Source organism: Carassius carassius, chromosome 34 (assembly GCF_963082965.1).
Source record: "Carassius carassius chromosome 34, fCarCar2.1, whole genome shotgun sequence".
Taxonomy (NCBI): domain Eukaryota; kingdom Metazoa; phylum Chordata; class Actinopteri; order Cypriniformes; family Cyprinidae; genus Carassius; species Carassius carassius.
The window spans coordinates 5,897,009-5,918,074 of record NC_081788.1 but is presented as its reverse complement, the minus strand read 5'-3'; the positions used below and the strand labels follow the sequence as shown (position 1 = coordinate 5,918,074).

General features: G+C 37.2%; 1 protein-coding gene across 1 annotated transcript in view; it reads right to left on the bottom strand.

The window, feature by feature from the left end:
• Window positions 1-19,709, bottom strand: part of LOC132115375 (bone morphogenetic protein 1-like) — an 82,071-nt gene extending 62,362 nt beyond the window's left edge. Inside the window, exon 1 of the mRNA XM_059523821.1 lies at window positions 19,508-19,709. Within this exon, the coding sequence (XP_059379804.1) occupies window positions 19,508-19,652 (145 nt within the window). The 5' untranslated portion in view covers window positions 19,653-19,709. The remainder of the gene's footprint in view (window positions 1-19,507) is intronic.
• Window positions 19,710-21,066: the final 1,357 nt, after the last annotated feature.

The following is a 21,066-nucleotide window of genomic DNA, read 5'->3' as shown; positions in this document are numbered from 1 at the left end:
TCAAAAGTTAGGGGTCTGTAAGATTATGTAATGCTATTAAAAGAAGACTCTTCTGCTCACCAAAGCTGCATTTATATGATAAAAAATACAGTAAAAACTGTAGAGACCCTTTGCAGTTACGAATGATGTATTACTCTAACCTTTATGAGCAAAAATGACGGCGTATCCACTGAAAATATGTACTGAAGCGTTGCCACACAAACACATTTAACGTTTAAACACTTTTATATGCTGGAATGGTTTTATATCTATAGATTTTATTTTAGGTAAGTTATAATGATTCGAGAACTCTTAATTGATCAAAAATAGGCTCAATGACTGCCGCTGACCGCTTGGTCATTAACAAAAAAAATGAAAACTTATATTTAACAAACAAGAAAGCTCCAAATGTTTTTCTAAATAAACTTAATAAAAAAACGAAACAAAATACAATCACTTTACTATTACATACAAAACTGATCTATTTTAATAGCTGAAACAGTAGTAGCCTATAAGCTGTTTAGGGACTGTTTAGCTGTTCAAATCAGACACTCGAGCATCCTTCATTCAGACACAGTGAAGATCTGATCAGAATCACCATAGAGGGGCCAAGTCTGGAAGATTGTGCTGCTAGAGAGGGTGTGGCCAGCTGGTTTAGCCAAGGCCAAAGATCAAGAAGGCCAAACTACAGGAGATGGCCATCCGAGGGGCATGTGACTGCAATCAATGATAGTCCATAAGACACTGAGCCATGAGATGTTCAGTTTGAAGCCCTTAAAACACTTTTTATTTCATTTATGATGTTTTAAGTTTAAATTTCAGCTCAGTGAAACACTTTATGCACCAACCCTTTTTTTCAGTGAGTTACCTTTCTTGTAGAATTGTGCTTCAAATAAAGAACTTTATGTTGACCAGATTGTTTGTTAATCAATTAGGCTACAAGTCAATATTGCTATATGGACAGCGATTTTAAAAAAGTGAACTTGTAAAACTGCGGTGTTAAATGCCGATTTGATTTTGCCAAAGACATGTTCCTGGATCAACATCTTTTGATGATCCTGGATCGACATTATTGTCCAAAAATATAGACTAAAACCATTCCCTACCCCTAAACCTAACCCTACCCTAATTTATTTCTAAATCAGTAGGAAATTATAGCTGATTAAAAAGGGTATGCCTAAAACAGATATTTCCTGAAAAGTAATATCTCAAATCTGATTGGTTGATTGGAATGTTGTCCCAGGATCAACAACGATGTTGATCCAGGAACATGTTGTACTTGGTGAAATCACACTCGCCAGCAAAAGCAATCAAAAGAGGACAACAGAAGCTCTCCCATAGATGGATTTGGTTTAAACGCCTTGATTTGATACTTTAAAGAGGATTTGTAATTGTGGTCCAGCTGGCTAAAACCCCCTTTTTCTCATGCATTTTTCAATGCCTGGCTCCTCAGAACGATCACCTTGGTTCCAAACATAACAGCACTTTCATTAACAAAAGCCAGTTTGGTTTCTATTCAAAGTCCCAAGGGGATCACATGTGAGGTCTAGACAAGTCTTAAAGTTACCACCCACAATATCAGAGATTTCAGGACTTCAGCATATTTGAGGTGAACAGTGGGAGCGTCTGGCCTGGGGGTCGTAATGCAGATGTGCGTTAGACTAGTAGCCTGTTGCGCATGAGAATGCCTGTCATGGCTACTTGTGTCACACCTCCTCAAATGTAAATGCACTATTCACATTCATCAAGACCTCGGCTATTTGGCAGGTCTGAGGTCACAATGCCAGTTTCACTTAATATCATCAGTAGGTGTAAAATCGAGCAGTCAAACAATGTAGTCGCCCATGATCTAGTATATATATAAAGAAATGCTTAAAGGAACACTCCATTTTTCCTTTTTTTTTTTAAACAAGCTCCTTTTACAACTCCCCTAGAGTTAAACAGTTTTTTTAATCCATTCAGCCGATCTCTGGGTCTGGTGGTAGCACTTTATGTTTAGCTTAGCATAGATCATTGAATCTGATTAGACTGTTAGCATCTCGCTCAAAAATGACCAAAGAGTTTCTATATTTTCCTATTTAAAACTTGACACTTCTATAGTTACATTATGTACTAAGACCAACAGAAAATTAAAAGTTGCGATTTTCTAGGCTGATATGGCTAGGAACTATACTCTCATTCCGGCGTAATAATCAAGGAACTTTGTTGCCTTACCATGGGTGCAGAAGGCACCTGAAAATAGTCCCCACACTGTTGTAAGTACACATTGATTTGCCAAATGCGTACGAAAACACCCTCACCCACCATGATTTAAAACACTGTGTAAACATACTGTAATTATCGTGTCAACTTATTTTGCAAATATGGATTTGCAGATACATACATGAAAGATGCTATCGGTCTAATCAGATTCAATGATCTATGCTAAGCTAAGCTAAAAGTACTATTGCCAGGCCTGGAAATCAGCTGAATGGATTTCGAAAGCAGTAAAACTCAATGGTTTAACTCTAAGGGAGTTGGAAAATGAGCCTACTTTAAAAAAGTGGAGTGTTCCTTCAAGCTACAACTTAAAACTATTGTATTAATTTTATAGATATCTTTTTTTACAATTTTAAATTTTTTAGTATTCTATTATTTTATCATATTATTATAATATCATATAACATCCATAAAATATAACACAATATGTCATATTAATTATGTTGTTATATTATAAGTATTCAAATTAATAATAAATTAATTTCTATGGAAATAATAGTTACAACAAAAATATTTTTGGTGATTATATATTAGTGAGAATTAAGTAAAATACTGGACTACCTATAATAAAATAAATAAAAATGCAGAAGTAACATTTTTAGATAGCATAATGTTGTTTTTCAAAAATAATTAACTGTTCTAAATAGGCCTTATTTTCTAAAATATTTTATTATTTGATTTTGTGGTGAATTGTAACCTAGACATAGACTAGTGAGATTCATCTAGATAATCAAACTTTCAGAAAAATGTTGTTGATTTAGAGTGTCGAGGAAATATTTACAATATGTGCAAATTCAATAATAAACTGACATTCCCTGGAGGAAATGGAAATCTCTTTTCATGTAAGTCAAACACATTTCTTCTCTGGACAGACGCAGATGGTGCTCAGCATTCGTGTTAGGACCGCGGGGAAGAGGGAATCTTGTTAACACTACAGTCCTTTCAATCATCTCTCCTGTAAAAACATTTCCAGCTGTTCTTAGCAAATGCTTACCTTGACATTTCCTGACACTGCAGTCTGGACATCAAGTGACAGAAGCCCACGTGGCTACTGCTTTTGAAAGGCCTAATCACAGTCAGTGTCCCAGACCAGACTCCAGCCACGGACTTGGGAATGGGCTTTATGTGTCGGGGGTCAGGGATTGTTGGAGGGAGGCAGAGGATGAAGAAAGTGCGAAAGAAGGAGGCGACTGCTTTCAGACGGCTAGACTCTCAGACGGCCCGTGGGAATGATCGTTGACTTCTGAAGGCACACGACCAAAGAGATGCCAGCCATTTGGAAAACAAACAGGTCGTTCATCGTGTTCAGTCGTTCTTGATCGTCCCGTTAGTCGCAGAGCAGCCACTTTGTAAAGAACAGTCTACCTTTCAAAAGGTTGGAGTCAGTAAGGTGTTTTCGTAAGAAGTGAACTTTATCAATTTAACGCATCCTTACTAAATAAAAGTTATAAAAATGAGGGTAAAGACTGTTTTACAAAGTACAGTAGCCTACATCATTATAAAATTACATTTCAAATAAATTCGGCTCTTTTGTACTTTCTATCCATCAAAGAATCCTGGAAAAAAAATGCCCCACGTTTTCCACAAAAATATGAAGCAGAAGAACTGTTTCCAACACTGATAATAATCAGAAATGTTTCTTGAATGACTTCTGAAGGATCATGGGAGACTGAAGTCTGAAGGAGTTACTGTGCTACTACTTTTTAAAATAATTAAAAATTGGTGGAACAATGAAGTGAATGACAATATAATTAACAAATTTTCTACCAAAATGTTTGTTTCTAGTATCATCGTTAGAAGAATGGCATCTACGCTAATATCAGTCTGTTTCTCTCTTATTCCGAGGTCACCGTAGCCACCAGATCCAGTCTGTATCCAGATCAGAGGGTCACTGCAGTCCCCCGGATCTACTACGTATCCAGACCAGATGGTGGATCAGCACCTAGAAAGGACCTCTACAGCCCTGAAAGATAGCAGAGACCAGGGGCCCGTTTCAATAAGAAGGTTCAACCAACTCTGAGTTTAAACTTGAACTCGGAGTTAACTTACCCTGAGAACAGCTGAAATGAGTTGGTTTAATCAACTTTAAATTGACTGACTCTGAGTTAAGCGCGTGCACCACAACTATAAAAAGCCATTATCAATGGAGCGCCGATATTACAATTCACCATGGCAACAGCTCCCGCCAAAAAGCCGTCTTCATACTTCAAACTCAATACAAATATAAGTCTTCTCAGTGTTATAATCTCACAAGTGAAAACTGGCAGAACGTTAGATTAATGAACTAATAGCTAATGATTTTATGGTATCTCATGGGCAAAAAATATATGTAAAATAATAATATTAATAATAATATTTTAAGTGCATTTTTCTTATTTTACAAATGATCTGCCAATACAGTAAGAAAAATATGTCAGTGGCTATTTACACTAAGTGGAATTAACACACTTTCTTAGCGATAAATCCTATTTACACTAGGCTAAGTGCAAGTAGCTCTAGATGCTATTTACAGAAAAAATGTACAGTGAAAAGCATGATATATTTTATTCACCATGTAAAAGTAACAGTTCTTTGCAACTGTTAAGTGCTAAGTGTAAATAGTAATTAGATGCTAGTTATACTTTATACTGGCAGATACATACTAGCCCCATTTGCACCTCAGTGTTGTTATACATTAACAGGATGCAATAATAACAGATTGTAAATGATTATATTTATTACAATTATAAATAGTTACATCATTATTAAACACTCGTTAGGCACTTTACTTCCGCTTTAAGAACATTTTATTCATATTTACTGAAAATAAATTTTAATGTGACGTGATGGGATAAGTGAGAAGAACAAGTTCGGCAAAAGCCGGACTCTAACCCAATCAATCGCATTACAAGCTAGTTTTCTGTGCCCAAAACATTACTGCCTACACCACTGTAGCCGTTATTCACATGTGTCGTATTTAACCTTATGTGTTGATGGAGGGCGGAGCTACAGTAGATTTGCACGTAGTAATAGACAATCAGAATAATCTTGTTTTCCAATTGCATTAAGATTATTTTTATTAACACATTGGCATATAATTTAAGTAAAATGCACTTAATTTAGATCACCCCAGGAAACAACACTAAGTATCTTATATCATTTTCTTACATAGAAATTCAATCTTTATTTTATAAAATTTTTTATGTTTGTACTGAAAAAAAACACTTAGTAAGAAGAGCATTTTTCCAGCGTGCATCAATGAAGTGTTTAAAAAGGGGGAGGAGACCAAAAAAAACTCTGGGTTTATCAAAGAATATCTGCTCCTGACCAGGTTAGGTTCATAGTGTAAGTTACCATGGTAACTGACTCTGAGTATAAGATAGCTCTCTTTCAGAAACGGGCTTGACTTACCCTGCTTTCTCAGGTTTGACAAACCTCCCATTCTGAAACAGAAAACCTAGAGTTTCCCTCATTTCAGGGTTAACATACTCAGAGTTTTCACTTAACCTCCTTTCTGAAATGGGCCCCAGGAAAACTACTGTAGATGAGCTCCAGAGACAGATCCACAGTCAAGAGCTTGTCTCATAGACGGCCACTGGGACAAGACCACAGGAAACAGATGATTCTTCTGCACAATCTGACTTTGCTGCAGCCTGGAGTTGAACTGCAGTTTTTTCTCCAATCGGTCTCCGATGGAGTTTTGGCTCCTTGCCGCTGTCGCCTCTGGCTTTGCTTGGTTGGGGACACTGTATTAAAAAGTGATTTGCCAGTGACTTGATTGTACAGATCCTATTTAAACTGAACTGAGCTGGATGATGACATCATTGAATTCAATGATGAACTGCCTTTTTGCTTTATTGACACACTATTTTCATATTTAATGCAGTTCAGTTGCTTTGTTACAATCTATACTGTTAAAAACGCTATATAAACAAAGTTGACTTGATGTCTCACAATGGATTCAAACCCAGGTCTCTCACACCAAAGGCATGTGTCTTATCCACTGCGCCAACACCACCTCCATTCCACTGATATACAGTGGAAGAAAGAAAAATTATCTATGAACATGATTCTTTTGAGTAAATATTTGTAAAAGGTTTCAGTATTTTCACCAGGTTGGTTCTGTGCGACTGCACGTGCACAATTAAACACACACGCATGTGTTTCTGTGTTAAATGGAAACAGTTGCTGTAGCAGGGGGTCAGAACAGTGGCTGCGGCCCGTCTAACCATAACAAACCAATTACTGTGCACAAAGAGCTATTGATCCAACCATCGGCCAGACCGCCCTTGTTTTACACACCAATATTAATGACACCCGATGAGCGGAAAGAGCAATTAATGTCAAGAGGTATACGACCAAATTTTCCTTTTCATTGTATATGCTATAGCTGAGATCTGAATGTGTGAATAATGGTTCCTCCAACCATCCAAACACTTAACCACTCATTACATTTGCATTTTTAATCCTTAGTAAGCCTTTGTGTTCTACAAACAGTCATATGCATGTAAAGAAGCACCTAGAGTTGACTGAACTGTAGTTTAAATACATGCCAACCCAGATAGCACACATCTGTCTGCAAGACATCTGTTAAAGATCGCTTCATCTGGAAAGCATCTGCTGTGTACAAACATCTGATAAGACGTCTTTAAGACATCAGTTTTACATACATTTTTAAATCTTAAAAACATCTGATTGGAAAAACCCTATAGACAAAATGCAGATGAGCAAACACACTAAAAATACCTCTTTCAGATAGAGATAGACGTCAAATAGACTTCTTTGTGATGTACGTGTGCTATCAGAGAAAGGTCACACTATATTTTTACTAGGGCTGCAACTAACGATTATTTTGATAATCGATTAATCTGTCGATTATTTTTACGATTAATCGATTAATCGGTTTATGTACTTATATTTTAGTTTTTTCCATTTTTTTCCCCAAGTAAATTATTAATAAATGGTCTTTATCCTTCAGCATAGATTTTTAAGAGATTTTAACCATTTTGCACTGTCATATCCTAATCAAAAATATACCTGGAGTTGTTTTATTGTGTTAGTAATCCTTTGTCGAACTCTTCTGCAATCAGAACACTGACCCATACTCTAGCAAATTTCACAAGATTTAAAATAATGTTTTCACCATGGCAGTCCTTAGAGCTCCTAAAGTAGTTTAACATCCCGAACGAAGCTTATTAAGGAATCTTTCAGAACATATTTTCACGAAGAATAAGGATAAAACAGAATAAAATTGCAGTGCATTGTATTTTATTATTTACTGGGAAACAGCTTTATAGCTTTTGCTGTGAAATTGTAAACAATCCTTCGAATAAAGTGCCAGTGGCATGAAACCTGAATGGAACTCACAATTTAAAGTAAAATCCATCAGAAGGTTGTCCAGAAAAAAAAAATTGGACAGTCACACACAAAAAACCTGCTGTGTGAAAAAGAGCAGTGAATACTTAGAAAAAAAAGTGCATTTCAAATATCTTTAAACATTTACCTCTCTCATTCAGTCATAATTAGGCTGCACGACTGAATTTTGAACTGTTAAACGACAAACTGATCACAGAACATGTTTGTAAAGCTTTAAATGTTAACTGTTAAAAAGCAATGTTATCAGCTTTTACGACTAAACATTTGCAAACAACATTGTACTGGAGAATCTGCACAAATAAAAGTCTTAGGGGCCGTTCACATATCGTGCCTAAAAACGCGTGGAAAACGCTAGGCGCGCCGCTTTCTCCTCCTTTCCAAAGCGCTCGTGCAGAAGCGCCCCTGAGGCGTCTGCCTTTGCTAAGCAACCATGACGTGCTCTCTCCTTGAAGACGCGGAAATTTCAGCAAAGGATAAATGGATTTGCAGCTCAAAAAATCGCTTGCAGTAGCTCTGCTACTAAATTTATTTCAAAATGGAAATCCATATACAACTATGATCAGCTGTTCCTTTCATCTTGACTGAGCTTTTAACGTTGTTACGGGAAAGGATGAAGCTGATTGGTTAGTTCTTGTCACATGACCCGCGATGCGCTTGCAGCATTTTGAAAAGTTGAGATGTTTTTAACTCGATGCGGTGCGGTGTTGGAAATAACAAACTTGAGCGCGCAAAAGACGCGATATGTGAACGTCCCCTTAAACAGTTCAGTAGTGCAGAGTTTACAGGTTACTCTTCTTTTTTGAAGGCTCAAAGTAAAGTACTCCCAGTCTCCCACATCCCGCTAAATGCTGCAGAGACGCTGTTCGGGAAGCACGTGACATAAAACGAGGCCAGCTATTGGCTATTCGCTACTTCTCCTGCTGTACTGGCTGAGTAAAACCTCCGGTGGCTCATTACTGCCACACTTTGGTCACCGCAGATTTGAAATATGCACGAAATGAGCCGCTTACGGCAAATAAAAGTTATTTAGCAACGAATCGATGACTAAATTAGTTGACAACTATTTTAATAATCGATTTTTATCGATTAAATCGATTAGTTGTTTCAGCTCTAATTTTTACTCTCCAAAGTCACTGCTAGAATGACGGGATCAATTATTCAGAGCTACATAAATGTGGCAGAGGTGTCGCTAGCATAGTGAGCAAACGAACACTCGCTTTTAATGGTCAGTTTGCATTCTCATTATTGTGGCTAATTAGGTGTGAACGAGATGATTGGACAGAGAACTCCCAAGGTTTTTGTGATTGTTTCACACCAACAACAAAGCATATTGTTCCCTATAAGGCATCACTCAGGGTTCATCTTTATTTAGAAGACAATGTACACGCTCTTGTGAGGCTAATTAGCTGAAACCTTCAGATAATGTAGACAGACTTCATGGACAGGAGCCACTAGAACCCATTAGGGGAAGCTACTCTGAAACTGTAACCTAGCAGTAGTTGTAGTTGCTAGCTACATTAAGTAAAAAATGCTACCAGTTGTTAACAAAAACGTGCTAACTGCATTGAAGCCGTTTAAGGGGCAATATGTTTTTAAACATATAATTTAGTTGGGAAGCTATTTTGAAACTATCACTATAAAGCTATAAGCAAATTCGATGTGGTTAGCAACTTATTAACTACTTTAACTTAAACCCCTACCAAAGTGCTAATGATGTTGAGCAATTCCATTGTTGTTCTACGTAAACATGCACTTGATGGACGCACTGAGCTCACATTTTGCATTTAGTACAGCATTTTAAAACACAGCTCTCAAATAGTAGTTAAACATACTTCGCTTTTTTTATTTATTTTTTTGGGAGGTTAATTTGAAATTCAGTGGGAACACAGGAACTGAAATTCATGTTTATGTCTGTTTGTATTGCAGTACTGCAAATTGAAATGTAAAAAAGATGCTAGACTTATAAACATCTGAACTGTCATGCCAAATGTGCTTAAGATAGTAGTTAAAGTATTTCACCTAAAAAAGAAAATGTGCTGAGAATTCTCACCCTCGGGCCATCAAGGCCATTTCTTGATGGATGTGTTTCTTAAAAACACAACTTTTCACTTTTCACAAGATGTTAATTGATAGACTGGAGTGGTGTGGATTATTGTGATTAATCCATATTGTGTTTGGACTCCCATTCTGACGCCACCCATTCACTGCAGAGGATCCATTGGTGAGCAAGTGACGTGATGCTAAATTGCCATTTTTTGGGTGAACTATTCCTTTAATGACTTACTCTACAGTACAGCACTGGGCAGATAGTAGAAACTACAGAAATGAAGGGCACATTACAGGAAATGTCAACAGTAGCGTATTATAATGTTTGCATATAACAGCATGAATGTGTGGGAAGATTTCTCTAGTGTAAACCACTGGCTCAGAGCTGAAATTTGCCCGAAACCAAAATAAAAGTTGACATGATGTGACACTGTGCCAATAAACACACAATGAAATGCTCTTACCCCACATATAACACCCACATCAGCGATGTGCCTTTCTCAAGCCTTTTAAACACTTCCCCGAGGAATACATGCCTTACTCTCCAGATCACTTCATTACTCACTGCCTGCTCACATCAGAACGGCTCACAGAGCACTCTTCACACATATATAAACATCCGTACATGCTCACCTGCTCACTCTATACAAACACATGCTGAAGACATCGACAGGGCTCATGTTGTTTGTTAGATCCTGCTGTGTCATTATTTGAACAAATGGAGTGCAATACCGGAGGTGGCAAACAGGCTCATACTAGTGAATTATGCGAAGAGCATTTAGAGACTGAAGTTTCTCTATTTCATATTCTCTGCTCATTTGCTTAGAAAGAAAACTGGAAGCGTGAGTGCTTATTGGGCAATTAATACAAAAATATACTAACAACCAAATAATTGGACATGAGGTTCTTTATAGGCACCAGTGGTTCCATCTGTTAAACTTTCCTTTGGACAAAACGTTCTTTAGAATATTAAAATGTTGGGATCAGTTCTTACTATAAACTAGTTGCTTATTAGCATGCCTTTTATTAACATATTGGCTGTTTATTAGCACTTATAAAGCTCATATTCTGCATGACCATATTCTACATCCCTAATCCAACCCAATACCTAAACCATCTTACTTACTATGAAAAAGCAGAAAAATTTGAAGCTTATTGAGGCAAAAGTCGTCGTCGATGGTTTGTTAATAGTGATAACTGGACCTTGAAATAACTAAAAATTTTCTAAATTAAACTTTAGAACCTTTATTTTTAAGAGTGTATCTGATTAGATATATGTTTGTCAAGATTTTAAAAATGATGCTGATTATTATGTCAAATGGTCCAAGAAAGCATCGATAATATTTATATTAGCATTAATCAGCAATACAATTTTTCTAAGATTAAAAAATGAAAAATGATGTGCACTGTTTTCTAGGACACTGATCATGTGACTTTGTACAGACGGTCAGATGTTCTTGATTCCACTGAAGCACAAGATGCTCTTTTTGGATCATAATCAAATCATGCTGGAGAACATGATCATCTGGTTTTAGACAAACACGTGGAGCACATGCAGCTCTAGTGCTTCTGTTATGCAAATGAATATTTAATTTTAGTTAATATAATTTAGTATTCCTTAAAACTGTAAAAAAAAATTGTTCCAAATAAAGCATTTCAATTAGAAGACACAGACTTTTGGACCTCACTTGGCAGAAGAGTTTCTGCTGCCGGGCAATGGATTTAGATTGTTATAACTCATTGAGCAGAAAGCAGCATACTAGGAAAAATAGAAAAGAAACAGGAAGTTACTTCCTGACTTGAAAACCAGTATCAAAACATATAGCTTCTTAGAATGGCAGACGTATGAAAACCAGATGTCCTCCTCCACATGATTTTTCCATGCTTTTCTTACCTCTCTTGACCTCCTCTTATCTGAGTCAAATGTACAAACTCAAGCTGTGTGCTAACATTCGGCTGACAGTCTGAGTCCGTTGGGTATGAAACACCCATGGCTTAAATGCTGGAGGTTTACCACCTAAAAGTAGTGACTCACACACTCTTTATGGTTTTTTTTTTGTCCTTATTGAACATGGAAAACATCACGGTAAATAAATGAATAGTTACCTAAATATCTCCTTTTGTGTTCCAAGTAAGAAAGAAAGTTGAAGAAGTTCGTAATGACATAATCATGAGTAAATGAAGACAGAATGTTTGTATTTTAGTGAACTACATTTGTTCCAGCAGTTCAGCTGTTTTTAAATTGGTACAGCTTTTCCAGTAACAAGCAGCAGAGTAGCGTGACAAAGATTATAACCTGCCACACACTGTATATCACATTAAATTGCAGAGCCTTACAACTGAGCAAACAGAGGCAATAATCAAACGCATCTTCTAGAAGATTCCTCTCCGTCTCAGTTGGGAGGCCTGAATCATTTTAGCCAATCGCTTGATTTGAACAGTTTTCTTAGAACACTTTTTTTTAGACAAACTGCCTTTTACCAGTAGGGTTTTTTTCAATCATGGGTGTTATGTTATTATACTGGGTGTAATAGATAATGTGGACATTTGTGCTGTTATTCTAATTTAGTATTGAACCTAGAATAGTTTTTTAAGTTTTTAGATAACTATATTTGAGATAAATATTTTTCTGGTCTTTAAAATGAAATTATATAATCTGATAATTGTTTCAAAGATATTATCTAGCAATAGTTAATATTTACACACCCTCAGGTCAAGACGTAGATGAGTTTGTTTATCCGTTTGAACAGATTTGGAGAAATGTAGCATTGCATCGCTTGCTCAGCAATGGATCCTCTACAGTTAATGGGTGCCAACAGAATGAGAGTCCAAACAACTGATTAAAACATCACAATAATCCACAAGTAATCCACACCACTGCAGTCCATCAGTTAATGACTTGTGAAGTGAAATGCTGCATGTTTGTAAGAAACAATCCATCATTAAGACATTTTTACTTCAAACCAATGTTTCTGGCCAGTAAATAAGTTGTCTTGTCTGAATCAGGAGAGAAATATGCACAATCTAAAACATTTCTTAAACGTTTTGGTGGATTTTGATGTGAAATGATGACAAAGAAAGGATGGACTGGAGTGATGTGGATTATTGTGATGTTTTTATCAGCTGTTTGGACTCTCATTCTGATGGCACCCATTCACTGCAGAGGATCCACTGAGGAGCAAGTGACGCGATGCTATATTTCTCCAAACAAACTTGTCTCTATTAAGTCATTTGTAAGTTAATTTTAGGGGTGCTCTTGATCGGCGGTCTCTAAAAAGGCAGATCTCATAAAACCGATCTCAAGCTAATGACCCACCTGCCGTGAGAAGTCTGACATGACAAGCAAAATTTTGATTGGATCATCAATATAAATAATTCTACCTGATAAAAAGAAGGCTTTAAGATCGGTATCGGTGATGGGATGGGCAGATATTGCTTTCTGTGATCGGCCTCAACAATCCTGATCGAAGCTCTCCTAGTTAATTTCCTCAAAAAAAAACGTAAAGTAAAAGTGTGGTGGTCCTTGTGTGCTTTTTGAAACATGACTTTGCTTGTTTGATATTCCACAGTAACACTGATTCAGCCAATTGTGTGAGTTTGGGGCAGGACTATCTGTTGGCCAATCAATGAAAGACAGGGGTAGTGTTCGAGACATTATTTTAGCAATTCCATTTGATAATTTTAGAGGTGCAGAAATGACCTTTAAAAGCAGCTTATAGCTTTAACAATATCAAAGTAGCTTCCGCAACACTTCATATGTCTGGGAGTGTAATGAAACTGTGTGCAGGTCTCAGATCAGTTCTAAACTTAATCAATTTAAAAAAGCATCAGAAATGGGTTCAGACGTGCAAGGGGTGATGTATGGTTCACGGTTTAGCTGCCAGAGAGGTCTGAATGTGCCACAGTCACATCAGCTGGCAGACAGACGCAGAAACCCACAGGACCAGGCCATGCTGGCATGCACTGAATGACCTACAGTCTGCAGGCACACTCACCTCACCTCAGCTCACTCTCCTATATCAAGCCCTCATTTTCTGTGATCCTCACCCAGAGGGCAAGAGAGGGAGTAAAGAGAGTAGATCTTTGGCACGGTTACTATTATAAACGTCCATTGCACAACAGCAGAGACGGCTTAATGAACCAATGAGTGCAGCCACGAAACAACAGCACTAAGAGTTTTGGTGAATACTGAAGCTTATGAAAATGAGATCTTACAAATTAAACTTTTTCATTTGTTCTCCTGAGGCTGGATTATGGAAATAATGCCGACAGACAAATGTTATGCAATGCAGCTCTCCAATTCCTTCAGGAAAAAGACATTGCAGTTGGAAAGGGGCACAGTAATTGTGCGTGACTGCTTCTCATTTATTTTTCATTCCATAAACGGGAGAATTTATCTAGATTAATACACCGAAAGTTCCCAGGAGGGTTTTCAGGTTAGAAATACAGTCTTATATTTTTAAGCAGACAACTTTACTATTCAAGTTCCCGAGATTCCTATAATACTGAGAGAGATTTTCCTTACAATCAGGCCAAGTACATTTGTCACGTTGTCCTGTAAAAGCCATAATTAAGACCCAATGTTTTTGCTGAGATTTAGTGGGGGGGGGGGGGTTAAATCGTTGTCACAAAGCACTTTAAATCTTTTAGCAAATGCAAAAATCAAATGGCAATTTTGCCATAATGTTGATTAAAACTAATTAAGACAATTCATTTCCAATTTTATTTTTAATTCTGTTTGAAATCTGGGTTATAGTGAGGCACTCACAATAGAAGTCAATGTAGCCAATCAATAAACATTAAAATGCTTTAATAGCTGCCACAAGATTTTAAACAATATGAAGTTTTTCTACACTTGACTTGAAGTTAGTTGACTTTAGTGTGAAAAAAACATACTTAGTAACCAGTTTTATCCAGTTTTACTGCCATGAAATGTAAGACTCTGAAACAGTTGTAAAAAGTACAACAACAACTTCACAGCTTGAATAACACAATAATGTAGGTGCTTTTATAAAATGTTAAGTTTTACATTTCTGTGTCTTTTCTACTTCAATTGTTAATGCCTCACCATAACCTTGGTTTTTGCTTTCATCTAAATCTAAACAAGCATGTTTCACACACCACTAGCATCACCAAACAGACCTGCATAAATAATGACTGTCTTCAAACACGTTTCCACAAATACTCCCACGATTTCCTATTGGTTGGCCAAATAAACTGCCCCACATTCAACTTCACACCATTGGTTGAGCCTGTGTTGCTATGCCGGGCTGGTCAGGATGCTCAAACAAACAGCACATGTTTTCATAACTCAGAGCCACAAGCATTTAACCAGTAGATTACTTTTAGTTGTGCATATTAAACAATAGGATAGGAAATAATATTTTGGCACTGAAAATATTACAACATCTTAAATGAATGAGATTACAACTCTCTGAAGAATTTTGATGCAATCCAGGGTGCTAGAATCACAAAGCACACTTTGTTGTGAGAAACTCTACTAATTCCACTCATTTATCCAACAGATTCTGACTGTGAAATTGATAGGAATTATGCAGAATCAGTTGAAAAGTCATTAAATAGCCACCAGTCCTCGCCAAAGGAAAAATGAACCATGGGAGTATGATGTCACCAGCTGTGCATGTATGACAGTCTCTGCGCTTGGCCAGCAGCTCCAGCTGAACGGCCTGCGCTTGTGGTTTTCCAAGCTGAGCTATGAGACAGACTCTGAAGACGCAAAAAGAAGGAATTCAAGCCCCACATTTCTTGGTGAGTGGTGCAACAGGGAATCAGGTCAAAGAGTGCTTTATTAAAACCATGCTGGGGAAAGAGACAGGGAACAACATTTGCCATGTGAGAACTACAGCTGAGTGCAAGCTAGCAGTCAGAGCTTTGCAGCCTCTCTGTATATTTGTTGTCCGGTGTATTTCATAAAGTTTATGAATTAAGCACTTACATAACACATATGAGAGAATTCTCTTCAGAAGTCTAAATTCTTTCATTTTAAGTCAGCATGAAATCAAAATTCATCCTATTGTCTTTCCTAAAGGAACAGTTCAGCAAAAAGTCACTCTACATATCATTCATGATCTAAACCTCTAATAATTCTGTGGACAATGATGTGATATTTGAATGAATCTTCACACAATGGTACTTCAAAATGAGCAAAAAAAGCAAAAAAGCAAATAAAGAGGTCCATCTCCTGCACTGTATTCCAATGTTATAGGTAAAAAAGGAAAAAAAGAGGTATGTGTGAGGAAAATGTCTAAATTTAACTGGCTACTCATGGTAACTTTGCCTCGCAATGAGCGGTTAAAGTCACAATGAAATGGAGGTAGCGACATATCTTTTCTATGACATGCATCTGAGTGAAACAGATTACAGACAAAGAATAAATGTAGCGGGACTTAGGTGGGTAGGGTGGATTCTATGCATTAATTGTTGATTGGTGTTGAGATGTGGGTGTTGCACTCAAAAGTGGAGGCAGATGAAGGGCGGGGTTAAAGCGGACCCAAATGATTGGAGAAGTCTTGCATAAGTCTGGTGTTTTCACTGGACGGTCCAGTTAGGACATTTCGATTAAACATTATGAGGTCAGAAACTTAATAATAAAATAATAAATAATAGTATAGTAGTAAAACTAGTAAATAATACATAAATAAAAATAAAATATCTATATAGGGTTAAATTGTTCACAGTAAGACCTATAACGTGCATTTTGAAAATAAATAGGGCGGATTACCATTTCATGCCAACTCAGAGTCAAAAGTGTGCTTAATTTATTTTTTATTTTTTTTATTGCACTAATTAGTGGGTTCACTAGGGGCAACAATCACAGTTTTTAAAGAACTAGTAAAACAAAAATGGAAAACGTTAATGAAGACGACAAAAATGTGGAAATGACAACAATTGATATGTGAGGAAGTCACAAGGTTGCCATGACTATGACTAGAATATAAAAACAACACTACTCTGTGTAGCCCTCTACAGGACAGGTGATGCATAAAAAGTCGAACACATAGTCGTAGTCAACTGAGGTTGTGCTGGATTTATATTCTGGAAAAACTTACATATCTGCAATCAATTCAATGCAACATTGTCCTTAACTGATTTATAAACAAGTAATTAATATTTGCTAGAGTTATTGTAAGATAATTCAATACACATTTCAATATCTAGCAAATTTTTTTGGGCAACTCTCTTTGACAGCATGATCCTTCTACCACATCTATTCACACCACTCCTTTCTCGTGCACGCAGTCATCTCATCTAACATAATCTCTACAGCTGGGCCATTTGGGCCCCATCCAGAACCAATCTCAGACCCCGTCCCACTTCTACCACTCAGATCTTGAGAGGGATGAAGGGTATCTGCATGTGTGGCTTAGAAAGTATAACATTCTCCAAAGTTATAGACATATTTACAATAGCCCAGTCAGGCCAGAGAGCAAGGCAATATGGGTAGTGACATCATAGTAAAAGTATTAGGGGTAATGAAGGATCGGCCAATACTCTTTCCTGACCAGCACAAAAATTTAGGGCATTACTTCCACAGTGTTTAGCGCATTACTTACTCTACAGTGCTGTCACCTCACAACAACCCGTTTTTATTTTCTCGGAAATTGTGGTGACAGAGCGATTTAACTCTTTAAGCAGAAGACAAACAGCTGTAAATGAGCGCATAATCAGTGTATCGCGTCATAACGGCCAGTGAACTCTGACTCACAACAATTCGTGTAAATACATTGCTTCCTTTTTACGAAAAGTTCATGCACCATTTAAACAAACACAAATTTGTAGTAAAAGCCAGCAAGGCCCCTTCTCTTAGCAGAGCTAACTGGAATGATGCTTAAAATGCTATAGCTAGAAGTCACCAATCAAAACAAAATCGCTTTGGCTTAACGCCGCTGGAGAGCCTGAATCACAGAGTGACAGAACAATCCGGGAAGTTAATCCTAGTATGAGATCGACGCCCCCTGAGCCTTTGCAGGTCAACCAGCCTAATCTGCCTGGAATACCAATTTCAGCTGGTGGGCTGCTTTATTGTCCTATAGTCGCTTGTTAAGAGGAAGGTCTATCTCTCAGAGGGGTGAAATTGTAAAAATGAACAGCCAAGGGCCCTATTCAGCTGCAAATGAGGACATAGAAGAAAAAAAACAGGCCTGAAAGAGTAAAATAGAGGAAGATGAAAGAGAGGGAGTTAGGAAGGAGGTGGAAAGGAGTAGCAGACAAGTTAATATAGACGAAGATCCCTGCGACTTTACACTTCTCCTGAGTGACCCCTGAGTGAGCTTCAAGAAACTTGGGATTCATTTCAATCCATCCACTTAACAGAGTAAAAACCAATCAAATGTCAACCTGCAGGTGGCAAAACAAAGGACATCCCACCATAAACTCAAGATTACGGTCAATGTACTGTTGGGGTGCTTTTGACCCTAGAAACTGCATTCAACTTCTATTTCTCAATTTCATAGTAGATCAGTTAACACATGATCTCTTCAAGTGATACTTTAAACCATTTATTCACTTTCACGTCATTCCAATTTGTATTATTGATCACATAACGGAGAATAATTTTAACAACAATTTCTAGCATCATAGAATTTCAAACATACTGCAATGTTTTGGTAACACCACAAAGTCCCAGTATTTACACTCTTTACGGAAATCAATCTACCAAGCTGTCTTTGTATATTAACATGGGATTGGAGAAAGTACTTTAAAATCTCTTAAATATAAAGCTTAGGCATGCACCTTTAAGCAATTTCAAGCATTAGTTAGATGGCATGCCATATTTGGGACCATTCCTGCTTAGTAAACATTTTCAGCTGTGAACCTCAATAACCTCTTCTTGGCAAGCGACAAAATAAGGGCGCTTGCCCTGAAACACGAAATGTGAAACTAGACCCTGCTTCTCTTGAGACCCAAATAATTAATTACTTCCCTAGAGCTACTAAACCGTAATTATATAAGACATAATTGGTATGAATTCAGGTCAAGATAAAGTAATCCTCTGGAAGATGTAGGTATATGATACAAGTCTGGTCTAGCCATGAAATAGGGGACATCAGGCAAAGCACTTTTTTTATAACTTTAGTTATGTTCCAAGCAGCATACATCTATACTATGCATGCAGTATTATAGCATGTACATTGTGTGCAATATGTGACTTTTCAATTGTGTAACATAATATCAACCATGATTTTTACTATTAGGCTACTCATTTCATTGGTTTGCCAAGAGTGTTTTCGCATTTAAAACCATAAAACCAGTTTCACATATTTAAAATAAAGTATGCAATAATAACACTCAGTGATAAATTACATCCTCCTACTTCATAGGGCAACTTCTGTGATGAAGAGGACCCTGTGCAGGAAAATTAAGTCATGGCAAAAGGGGGATGTTCCAACAACAAAACCGAAAACGCTATCAAGGGAATAAAACTGCATTGCTATAGCAACCCAATCTGATAATCACAATGAAAAGTTTTGCACATATGCTACTTTTAACTGTAATTAACAACTCAAAAAACAAAAATCTTTGGCGCACCGTTGGCCAATGCAAATTTTCGCGAAACTTTTCGTAAAGAAAACGAAGAAAAACTTGTGATTTGGCCAAAGAAGTAAATATTTTCGTGTCTAGTGTCAAAACACCGCGCAATCTTTAATCAATTGTGGTGTCAACAGTTAGCGCAAAGTATTTTGGTGTTTAACGCCGCGGATCGCGTATTTATTCTGCGCTGTCATCTACAGTTTATAGTTCGCACAGTACCAGTTGTAGTAGTGTAGTGAAGTTGTCAGCCTTACGTGGCTTGCGCGGAAGCTTGCATCTAATCAAAGCAGGGGAAATAAATGTCTCTCGGGCTCACCAGCTTTGCAGGGATCTTTGTAGTCGATCACATCTGACGGGCTGCTGGTCTCCACATAGTAGCCGGGATCAATTGCGTCCAGATCGAGCGCTGCGAGCAGGGTGAAGCTGGAGAACAGAAACGCACACCTCGCTGCGAGGTCCATGATTGGGCTAGTGGAGCAGGAATAGAGAGGTACAGCCGGAGAGAGATGATCGGCAGTGGGTGGGATGGAGGAAAAAAATGGGAGGTTTTAGGGGAAATTAGATCCCACTCGAGGGCGGGTTTAAAATCGCAGCTCTGCCTCCACACACACACACACACACACACTCACAGAGAGACACGCTCATATTGTGTTCTCATAGCGGTGAAGTGATTTGTGCAGCTGGGCTGTGTGCCAGTGCATGGGTTACAAACTTTGTTGCAGAGAGTTGTTGGTGCTTCTTCCACTGGTTTGTGACATGCCTCTGTATATGTATATGTTGTGATCTGTGTTGTTGTTTCTGTGTGATGTGTAACTAGTGTATGCTAAGTCGACTGTGTACTTCTGTGTCTATTATGTTGTCTGTGAGTGTTGTGCTCTCTCTCTGTGTATAGTAGTAGCCTACTCAGAATAAAAAGACACAAAAGCTGTCAGTCAGGCAGTACACTGAGTGGGTACTAATATTTAGACCGTAGGCAGTGCTTGAACACCCAACACCGTACTGGCCCACTTCAAGCACTGACTGTAAGTACTATACATATTATTAGGTAGGCATACTGCATATGTACACTTTAGGTACTAATATGGTAAATAAAGTGCAAAGGTGTACCTTTTGAAAGCGTATCGCCCCAGTGATAGCTTGTACCTTTCAATTTCTATGAATGCAAGATAAAGTGTACTTTATTGTCCTAAATGGACATTTTAATGTGTACAATTACATTTGGAATACTCTCTATATGTTTTCTATGTATATGTTCTCCTTGTTTATTCATCCAGCCATCTACATGAAAAACACTTTAACGGTTAAATTAAATATATCCATATTATTGTGTATGTTTCACTTAATCTGGCTCTAATTAATGTATTAGTGCTCAGCAGCATTTATTTTTAAGGATCTTTCATTTACGATCTTTTCCTTATTCAGAAATGGCCTTATTATGTGACTAACAAACCAGTTTTGATTATTTTAATATGAATGTTGATTAACAAGGTGTGGAAGAAAATGATGATTATGGCAGAATGTAATCCTAACATTTAAGGATTAATCATTGGTAAAAAAAAATGTAACAGCTTTTTCCCCTTCTAACTTTATATAAATATTCAATATATTGCATAAAACATGTATACAGGCCAAGATGTAGACCATTCATGATCAAATCAACAAATATTTGTTATTTGTAAAAAAATATATTTATGTTTTAAAGGAAAATCTATGCTTTTTTATGTTGAATATTATACAGGTGCTGGTCATATAATTAGAATATCATCAAAAAGTTGATTTATTTCACTAATTCCATTCAAAAAGTGAAACTTGTATATTACATTCATTCATTACACACAGACTGATATATTTCAAAGGTTTATTTCTTTTAACTTT